Source organism: Styela clava, chromosome 1 (genome assembly GCF_964204865.1).
Source record: "Styela clava chromosome 1, kaStyClav1.hap1.2, whole genome shotgun sequence".
NCBI classification, from domain to species: Eukaryota; Metazoa; Chordata; class Ascidiacea; order Stolidobranchia; family Styelidae; genus Styela; species Styela clava.
The window spans coordinates 23,899,960-23,910,830 of record NC_135250.1 but is presented as its reverse complement, the minus strand read 5'-3'; the positions used below and the strand labels follow the sequence as shown (position 1 = coordinate 23,910,830).

At 32.5% G+C, this 10,871-nt stretch overlaps 1 protein-coding gene across 1 annotated transcript; it reads left to right on the top strand.

Moving 5' to 3' along the window:
• The first annotated feature begins 197 nt into the window (after positions 1-197).
• On the top strand, positions 198-10,140 carry LOC120340392 (atlastin-2-like). Its single transcript, XM_078114138.1, has 13 exons — positions 198-263; positions 4,364-4,557; positions 5,483-5,614; positions 6,277-6,432; positions 6,932-6,988; positions 7,080-7,308; positions 7,571-7,695; positions 7,965-8,036; positions 8,210-8,407; positions 8,725-8,796; positions 8,872-9,063; positions 9,724-9,795; positions 9,949-10,140. The coding sequence occupies exons 1-13, from the start codon at positions 248-250 to the stop codon at positions 10,138-10,140; spliced, it is 1,707 nt and encodes a 568-aa protein (XP_077970264.1). The 5' UTR covers positions 198-247.
• Positions 10,141-10,871: the final 731 nt, after the last annotated feature.

Sequence of the window (10,871 nt, the reverse complement as noted above, 5' to 3'; positions counted from 1 at the left end):
TCCTCATATTCCTAACTAATGATGTTGAGTAATTCAGTGTAAGATTATGTATTGGCGTTTTTAACACTTCTTGTTTGATCTAGGACATTGTGTCATGTTGCAGCCAAGTGATTTTGAAGTATCATTTTCAACAACGTTTTTGTTTTATTAATTAAACGCCTAAAGAGTTCAGCTTATATGAAATTACTTTACTTTGCTATTGTATCTTGTCAATATTGCAGTCAAGGACAGAGGCACGCAAACAACAATGGCCAGCGTGGAAGGTAGGCATTGGTTTCTACATTTATTTTTATTTGCCATGCCGACATAATTGAAGCAGTGCTTTGTAACATTATCGATTTTATCACGACTTCAATTTTCTAATCGTACATATACCGAATAGTACATAGTTATGATGAATATATTATATTAATGGATGATTAGGATGCAATAAAAAAACTGAAATATAATTTGGTACTTCAATTCACGTTCAAACTAAATCATATGAAAAATGCTTCATTGTCACCGGATTTGAAAAAGCGGTACCAGGTGCCCCGACAAGTTACCGGATATGATTTTCTGAGATATGATGGTGAAATATTTCGTTTGCATTTTGTGCATATTTTAAAACAAAGCTCTCCTGTATTTTATTGAATTGGTATTACTAAATTTGATTGGACTGTTTTATCAAACCCAAATTATATGATATGGTCCTAGTTATCGGTCGTAGTATGTGTGGGTAAAATTTATTTCGTTACTCAAAGGCATTATCCAATTCGACGAATTCGTTAATAATTTCAAAGTTTACGCTTGTCTGCGCAAACAAGTTGGTTACAAGTATACATATATATATATATATATCAAAAAAATTGCTTTATTGAAACTAGATAAAGGTCGTTGGCGTTTGTTTACAGTCGAAATTTGAAGGGCCTAACGTCATAAGTTCTGATAAAACATCAGGACAAACAAACACAAAAGAATTTGCTGATTAAATTCAAATTTTAAACATATTTACAGAAAATGACGGTAACGCTCATTACAGTATAACAGACACGGTGTTCTCTGAATAACAATACAGAAGTCAATATGCCCTCAGATGAACTTCAAACGTTTTAGCAATCTGACAATGACGTTTTAAATTTTCAAAGCCTTCAATACTCACGTAACTCACTAGATTACAATTGGTAATCCCCATAAAAACCCGACTAGAATTCAGGCAGTGTTGAATAAAATTATCTAAAGGCAGAGTCCAAGTCAAGTCGTCACTGTCCATCTGAGTCATAAGTCAGGTCAAAAGTTTGCATTCACGTGTGCATCATGACTCCCTCACCTGTCATTCTAGTTGAAGTACTGTTCCCAATAAATACTATTCACAGACGAACATTTTACCCCGTGTGTACCCTACACTAAAGAACTCAAAAACATTGTATATGCAATGATGTCAATTACTGATTATTGGAATAGCAGTAATACAAGAAATTCGTAATATTGGTATTGGTATATATCGAATCGGCATCGGCAAATAAGTGGTGTTGGTAGATCCACGAGTTGGACCGGCACACGTGTAGTCTGGCAGAATCGTGGCCGAAGCTGGTTTTAAGACATAAACTTTTTTTTCTTTTTTAGATATAATGTCAATGACATAAATAATGATACCCAAGTGGGTGTGGAGTATATCATTTTGAGCAATTTTTTCTAAGTGGATTTTAAGACGCTCCGGGAGTATTCGTACCAAGATGACGAACATCCTGAAGCGTAAACTGGTACACATACAAAGTTCAGGTTGTACGCCATCTTGGTACGAATATTTCGGGAGCACGTTTTTGTTGAAAACAAATATTTTAGAACTACATAGGTTAGTTTTGAATACATAGTAACAATGAATCTCCTTACAATATCAGAAACTCAATTTTAGTACAATAAATGGTAGTTTTTCACTATAAACCAAGATTCATCGACAGCTACTAGCCACCTCCTTTTGCACTTTTCAAACTACATTTGTGATACTGCGAGCATTTCGTTTTCCCGCTTAAAGTTTTAGGACTCGGAAATATTTTATTAGTTGAAATGGATTGGAATATTTGACTTCATCTGCAATAAAAACAGCAGTACCCACTCAAATGACAGCTGGGGGATGGATACTCATATTATCTGCTCCATCCCGTGGCGTTTCAATATAAGACCTGCCTCTTACCAGTTTACATGAGTGCCAATTGGTATCTAAGCTCAGCCAGAGACTTAAAGTTTCGGACTGCGGTTGACGTGACGAAATGTTTTTAAATATATATTCTACAATAAAATTATTTAATTGCATTTTACTGAAAGTTACGTCTTATATGTTTTTCCCATTGCACTATTCCTTTCCTGATATTCGATATTATGATGCTCATCTGACAAAGATTTTCAAGTGTGTAGAAAGGTATAGTCTTTTTCACACAGTTCAGATGGGAATGCGCGAATATATCTGAGAATCGCTAATATTGGTTTGTAATGCGTTGAAATTCCATCATGGCATTTCTGCCTCTCGCAATTGCTACGTATATTTATCGGAGAAGTTCTGTGGTGTGGTTATCAAATGAAGAAAACATGGGAGTATTTTTTCTACATCTTTACTACTCTCAAACCTTGACATTTTGTGAAAACTTTTTTTAATTCAATCTTTTTTGAAACATTCCCAACAACCACAATTGATTCTGTCATTAAATTTCCGAAACAAACACTTAAAATCATCAACAGATGCATATCACCAAGTTTTAGTTAGATATTGCTGAATTGATCTTTATTTTATCATTTTACATGTAATGCTTTTTGGTGAACTTGTTATCTATCGTAAATACAGCACATTCGACTATGTTGTAGTGTGACTATTTGGCCAATCTTTTTTGATATTTGTAGTTAGATCTTTTGGGGCTCTGTCAAACAAAGTTATTTACAAAATATTGGTTGTAAGTTGCAAAACATGATCATTTTGTTTGAATAACTTGGCATTTTACCACCCGTATATCATTCATTGTCGAGAATATTGATGGAATCATAAAATCTAAAACCCGTTTTCGTGAATTTTTTGTTGTAGCTGAATTTGAGGGACAACATGACAACAGGCAAGAGAAGCACGGTCGCCTATTCTAGCTTATGACAGGGTTTTTTAAAGGGGGACTCCGGCCTCCTTGGAGGCCCCGGATCGGTTATCTGGGAGTACGAACAAACAGATGGAAATGTGAATATATAAAATCTTTTTTTTAATAGAATAGAAGAAGCAAAAGTTTTGAAGGTCTTTGGTAGTTAGAAAAGAATTGGCAGGGAATATAAACATGAACTACATTCTTTCCCAAGGATATACTATAAAATGTAGCAATTTTATCATTCGTGTTCTCGTGATAGCATTATCTTTAACTGCATCGTCGTGATCATCCCGCTGCATACCAATCCTCGCTAACAAATAGTTGACTGTTCTCTATCGGGTGTATATTTGTACACAAACTGTGCACAATCCCTTTCTTGAACCACTGCCGACTGCGTTAGCAGGCTTGTATTGTTAATTGCAACAATAGCGGGTATTTTTAAATAGTACTCCTTATTTTATGCGTATGTTTCAACTGTGTTTCCCTATGGGACACGACCCTACGCGACCCAAAGCTGAGTTTTGTGAAAATATTTTTGATACCTTTTTTTCAACAAATATATATTTATCATTACGGCATTATCATGTGTACTATATCGCACTTCAACGGATTTTTGTCAGCAATTTTTTTCCGTCCAGCATTTTATTCCTAAGTCAAGTATAATTGGTAGAATTTGAATCGAGTCTTTTTGCTCGAATGACTCGAATCAATAAAAAATGTGAGTCTTCTCAACACTGCCTATAGGCTATAATTTTATTGTATTTTATAGAACAACCATTGTATGCCTGGACCTATTCTTTTTTTCAGCAGCAGAAATGATCTTTTAATTTTAACCCACCAGATAAAATACAATCAATCAAATGAGTTCAAAACATAATATAAAATTTTGTGATTGTAAAAATACAACGTACCAAATGCCTAACTTGCAGTCTCAATTTCGAAGCAGTGCCGCTCCGACCATTTTCACTACTACATAAATTATTGATAGTAATTAAAACATATCGATTTTTAAACGTGATAATTTAAAATCTCTAAAGAATGTAAATATGATCAAGTTTTTCAACCGACATATGAAACTTTGACATGTTATATTAGCCAAAATTGAGCAAGTTGTCGAGGTGGATTAGAACAATTCAGGACCTATTAATAAAATTTTTAAACGCTAACATTTATTTTAGGTAGTGACTTTTAAATTAAAAATTGTTGACAATTGTTCTTGATAAATGAAACAAATATAATATTGTTAAAAATATGTCTTGCAGGTGAAGCAGTTCCAATCTACATTAAACAAAATGATGACGAAGTACATCGAATTGTAAAAGATAATATTTTAAAAATACTCTCTCAGGATGGAGTGGATGATTGCAAAATTATGATACTGTCTGTGACTGGAGCTATGCGTGAAGGGAAATCGTTTATTCTAAATATGTTCATCAGATTTCTTGAATCAGGACGAGTAAGCTCTATAAGTCAATTTTTGTCTAAAAATATGATTCGCCCGTGTTCCGCATGTAGTACATCAACTGTAGTAGGATAACATTTAATTCATGTTACGACTTCGTATTCTATCTGTGGATTCATGTACCCTTTTTATATCATAAATCACACATTTACAAACTACTTGAACTAATTTACCAATTGTACGAAGGTTCCACATGCAAACCATGTTTCACTTTACTATTTTGCATTACATAAACGAGTTTATCGGTACATACCATTGGAATACTATGAACCTTTCCCCGACCTTTGACCCCCGAAAAATTCTTCCTATACTTTACCATTGCAAAATGTTCGGGGCTATTTTAAGAGTGCTTTTGCGAGTTGGCGCCTGTAAAACGGGGTATGTGTTTCAAACCATCATTATGATCCATCGCATACAACAATCTGTTTTTTAAAAGTATCGTTAAATAATTTGAGCCTAGTCTATCACAGCTATTTCTACACTAATTTTTATTACTGCAATTAAATTAAAACTCCTAGGAAGACAGGGTGGCAATTGAATTATCTGATTTACGTTTAGGTTTCCAAAACACAACTGAAAACTAACGAATAGAGTTCAAAAATGCGAAAACGAGGTAATGTTTACGACCGCGCTTGAAAATCAGTCTGAGTGAGAAAAGTGTCTGAGCGGATGCGAAAAGGGAGCATTGTTACGTCACTTTTTCCAATTTGCTGATTGGCCAATGTCACGAAGTAAACAAGGAAGTCCATGCTCGGGGAAAGGTTCATTGAACGCCGAATTGTATACGTTGAATGGTATAACACTTAAATAGCACTTAAAAACACACACACACACATACCGTTGCATCTTTTCTTGAACTTTATCTGAGATTTTGCAATATCTTTCTCATCTTGATAACTTGTGTCAATTTATAATTTAGTCTGACAATTGGATGAATAGTAATGAAACCAACTTAACTGGATTTTCTTGGCGAGGCGGTACAAAATCTAATACAATGGGGATATTAATGTGGAGCAAACCATATTTTTCAACTCTGCTGGACGGAACAAAGGTAAATCTGAATAGAATTGTGTCTAAAACAATCTTTCTATGAAAAGGGCATGAAGTAGATCACGTTATTCAATATTTTATTAGAAAACTTTTTCGTTAAAATTTACGCCTAGTGGTGGCGCAATTTTATGCAATGAGCAAAATTTGAGATAAAACGTTTTTTATTTTTCAAAAACAAGAAGGCATGGTAGGAAAGTATAAAAAGAAATAGCCGTATAGATGACGTGCGTATTTTTAATTTTAACTATCAAAAATTGTAAAATATATCTATATTATTCAGAATTGATGGGTCCAACAAAACAATCAATGAAGTGAGTTATTGTCAAATACCCCAAAAGCAAATGATATGAATTAATACTGGATTATCCTATTATTTCTTATTATCAAAATTGAAATAGTAATTTTATTTTAACTGAGACCACTACATCACAGAGCAACTGAAATGCAAGTGAAGATAGGCCAGTATCGGAGGTCAAACAAAATGCATTTCCGTCATGTTTTGTTGCTTTGGTCATACTGTTGGGATATTTCGACTAGTGCTTACTCCAAAACACGTTATTGGATTGTGTCAAAAATTATATGTTTGATATCATTCCAAAAATCAAAATATTAATTGAAAGAAGAGTAAAGACGTCGTTAGCAAACAAGTTCATTTTTGTATAGGTTGCAATCTTTCTCATTGACACTCAAGGAGCATTTGATAATGAAAATGATCTCACTCAAAGTTCAAAGATTATAACAATGAGTCTTGCAATAAGTTCCCATATGATTTACAACGTAAACAAATGTTTGCGAAGCGATAAATTAGAATTATTCGAGGTGAGATAATATAGTTCATTGTTGACGCCATAAATATACATATATAATAAGTAACTACCCATGATTTGATCAGATTTACTTTATATATACTTCTTAGATCTCGCATTGTATAAATTTGGAGAATACTCAATGGTTGCTTTGAATATTTGTATTAAAACATAATGTAGGCTTAGACTATAATAAAAGGATTAATATTAGCTCGATAATTTCCCCAACCTGAGAAATTTTAGTTATCATCAAAAGTTTATTCAAAATAGACTGTTCGTGCAAATGATGCATGTTGTTGTTCAGATAAACTAATATATATCAGGCTCAATTGCCAACCTTTCATGGCCTTTTTTGTACAGTCAAATTCTTTCCGAACATTTTATTATTCATTTAAAAATCAATTTCGAACCTAATATACGTTTTACTTGAAGAACATAGCATGTGAACTAGTATATGATGTCTTTATTAGATCAATTTTGTATGAAACTAAATGTTAGTAAAATTAATTTAGATGTTCGTAGAACATGCTAGAATGGCTGAAGGTCTTCACGGCAAAAGTTTTTTTCAGGTAACATATTGTTTAACTTATTTTTGATAAGATCACATTTAAATAAACTATGGCTAATACAAAGACGAAAATCAGCGCATCTTTTTATCAGACGTTGTTGTTTCTAATTCGTGATTGGCCAGATCGTGATGAACATAGCTGCGGTGCCAAAGGCGGAGAAATTTATGTTAATGAACAACTTAGTAGAGGGTCACAAGATAACGTTAGAAAGGAAAACTTCAAAAAAAAAATGTTTGAACAAGTTGGAGGATTTCTATTACCTCACCCTGGAAAAAAAGTTGCGCAAAGCAGACAAGAACAATTCAATGGCGCCTTTGAGGGTGAATATAATGACGTAGATTTGAGACCTTGCAGGGCTATCTTGGCAAAGAGCGTTTTGGAGATTTACATTGCTAATTACAATTTTACATCACACAATATTTGTATCACACTTGCCACCAGATAAACAAATAACATTGCAGTTAAAAATTAAATTTTCTGTTCTCATTACTATTTTCTTGGATATTACTGGAACATATGGACGAGGTATTATTACGGAATAATCAAAATACGAAATAGGTAATACTTTTAAATCCGATCCAGATAAAATATCATTAAAAAAATTTAATGACAAACCAATTCATGGACGAGAATTAGCAGAGTTTGCGTTGCAATTTTCGAAAATGTTGGAAAGTGATAATCTGCCAACCCCCAAAGACTTTGTAGAGGTATGGAATAAATCAACCAATAGCAACTTGATGGATACAAATGTTTTCGTATTTGCACTAGTTTGTCTATTATTTGATAATTTATCGTTGTAAAAAAGGAAACACCTACCCGTAAGCTTGCACATATTTCCTATATAATAATAAATATTTCCATATATTGTTTTGAGAAATACAAATTTTAAATTTAACGAAATAAAATTATTTGTACCGTTGACACTTATTAAATTTATTTTTACAGTTGTTAAATAATCATTTTTTTTATACAATAGGCACAGATTGAGGCTGCTAAAAATAATCTGGTCATCGAGTTTGGAAACAAATTCAAAAGCAAAATGAAGCAGGTAATGGATACTTGTTTTTGAAGTTAGTGTAGCCAATTTTATTGAATTTTACTTGATTTAAATTATCAGTCTTGACTTTTGACTAAGATAAGTATAAATATGCCAATAACAAATATGCCAGTTTACAGTTTTACTTGGCTACAATGACTTGTTTAACTTGATCTAATGTTTAGAATATGGGCGAGAGCCCATTTCTAAAGAACACTGAATTTGCACAAATGGCCAAAAGTGCAGAAAACGAAATAATCGCAGAGCTGGAAGGCAGGGCTTTTTACGGTGGTGATGAATCGAAAAAAGAGGCTATGGAATCGGTGAAACTGCACATCAAGAACGACATTGGAGAACTTTCTGATCGGAATCTAGCAATAGAAGTATACCTAATTAATTCTATTGTTCAGTTCTTATTCCACCGAAAAAACTAGGTATTTGTTTGCCAGTTTTTAAGGATTCATCGTTGACGATCGCTCTGGCAATCTAAGCCTGGCTTCTTTTTCGAGCAGCTCCGTCTGGCAAACGCAGTAATTCTTTTTGTGCACGTTCGCCTTTGCAATGTCAACTGATTGTACCGCTTGATCGATTTTGGTGAAGTTGTAGTAAATGATAGAGTGACTTCCAAATCACACCAAATTTGTTATTGCTTGTTTTCTAGTTCATCCATCTTTGTATCATAAAAAATTAATACTTTCAGGCCGAGTGTAGAATAGATTACGACAAATATATAGACGAAAAGAAAAAGGAGCTTTCGGATATTTTGCGGAAGGTAAATTTTGAGTAGATTTGTATTTGTTAGTTGTAATACATCACGTTGACAAAGAATATTTTTTCTATACCACAGAAATTTTCACACTATGTCAAAGAAATTAAAATAAAAGATTCATGTAAAGAATACGAATCAGTTATTCTTGGAAAACATTTTGATGGCATTAAACGTAGAGTTGAAGATTTTGAAGCAGAGTACACTTCGAAAATCAAAAACATGATAAAACAATTATGTGATGATGTCGTTTTACAAAACACAAACAATCTGGTAAGGCGACCAAATTTTTAGATTTTTCAAATCTTAAATTATGCCATGCATATATTTATCACTTTGTCACTTATTGGGATCAAGACTTGCTGACACTATAACTCTGGTTTGTAGTCGTGCAATTCATAGGTTTTAAATCAGTGTTTTCGACCTAATAAGTCTATTCGGCTAACGCTAAATAAAATCGATCTATTTAAGGCTAATAAACAAGTTTTATTTATATACAAATAAATTACTAAACCTACTCACCTACTGTTTATTGATAATCATTTTCATGTACAAACGGGCTTACGAAATGAAACACTAAACGGGAAATAAAACCATAATTGACATAGCGACACATATATACTTTAGGCAACTGTTAAAATCCCAAAAGGCATTGGGTTCATCGATCCTCAAGATGTCCTCAGAAACACTGAGAAAATTTGTATCATGTATAATGAAATTTATATAGTCGATTTTCTCAAAATTCTGTGCAGCTGGTGTGTCTTCATGTCAGTTATAGAGATGAAAACTGATTTATAAACCTTCAGGTTCTTATCTGTATATGATTGCCTTTTATTACCCGTAGAACTGAAACTATAATACCAGGTATTTATTCTTTAAATTTGTCTGTATTGAAATATTGCGAAATCATCAAGTATGTGATTTTTATAACAGAAAGTGATGCAACAATCTCTGGATCTTCAAATAAACGATATCTACGAAGAGGCAAAAGTAAAGTTATCTGAGGTGGGTTGTTAAAATATATATGGAAAAGCATTTAGTATACGTGAACAAATTGGAAAAGTTACGAAAAATAGTGTTCTCATATGATTTTTTAACTTATAAGAGAAAAATGAACTCGCTTATAGCTATTGGAAAATTAATAATATTATTTTATAGATTCTGCAGCAAAAAAATATTAAAGATTCATCTCAAGCTGATTTAATTTTGAAACAAATAGTGGATGACACAACTGAGAAATCGGTGTTAGCAGACATTCCAAAAACAAAATCTGATGATCGGAAAATAAAGTTACGTGAAAAAATTGGAAACACTTTGCGATTTGGCATCAACAATCATCACTCGAAATAAAGTAACTTGCGATATTAGTTCAATTCTGTTTTAATAATATAATATACTTTTCAAATTAATCAGTTTCAATTTTAGGAAAACGATGAAATGCAAATTTCCGAAAAACTTGAAGAATTGGGGAAATACTTCATAACACAAGTCGTAAAGGTAATTTTGAATTCACCTATAATTTTTTTGCAATAACTGATAGCAAAAAATATTTTTGTTTAGCTAACAAACAAAAAAATGAAAAGTAAGCTTCAGCTGGAAAAAATTCGCCAAAATTCTGCTGAAAAGGCAAAGAAAATTCTCTCGGATATGAATTTGGGAGGATATATAAAGAATCAATGTCTAGAACGATTGGGTGCGATTTTAGAAAACAAATTCAAAATCATCTTGGAAGAGAATCAACAAAAAGAAGTAATTTTTTTTCTCTTGCTAAAATGGCCAATTACCTGCAATATTTATTCATTTATATATATATATAATTCAGTCAATTGCGTTATTGTTTTATTGCTTGGGCATTCTTCATAGTTTAAGTTGTATTACCACAGATTTATTATGTAAAGAGTATAAATATATATCTTATTTTTAATATGCTTGATGGTAAAATTATTCGTTCAATGTGATTGATTTTTTTTGCTTAAAAAAAAATTAAAAAGATTTTATTACATTACAGAAAGATTTCCATGAACTTTGCAGTATGGAATTGGGAACATGTTACAATTGGGCACAAAATGAAATAAAAGATG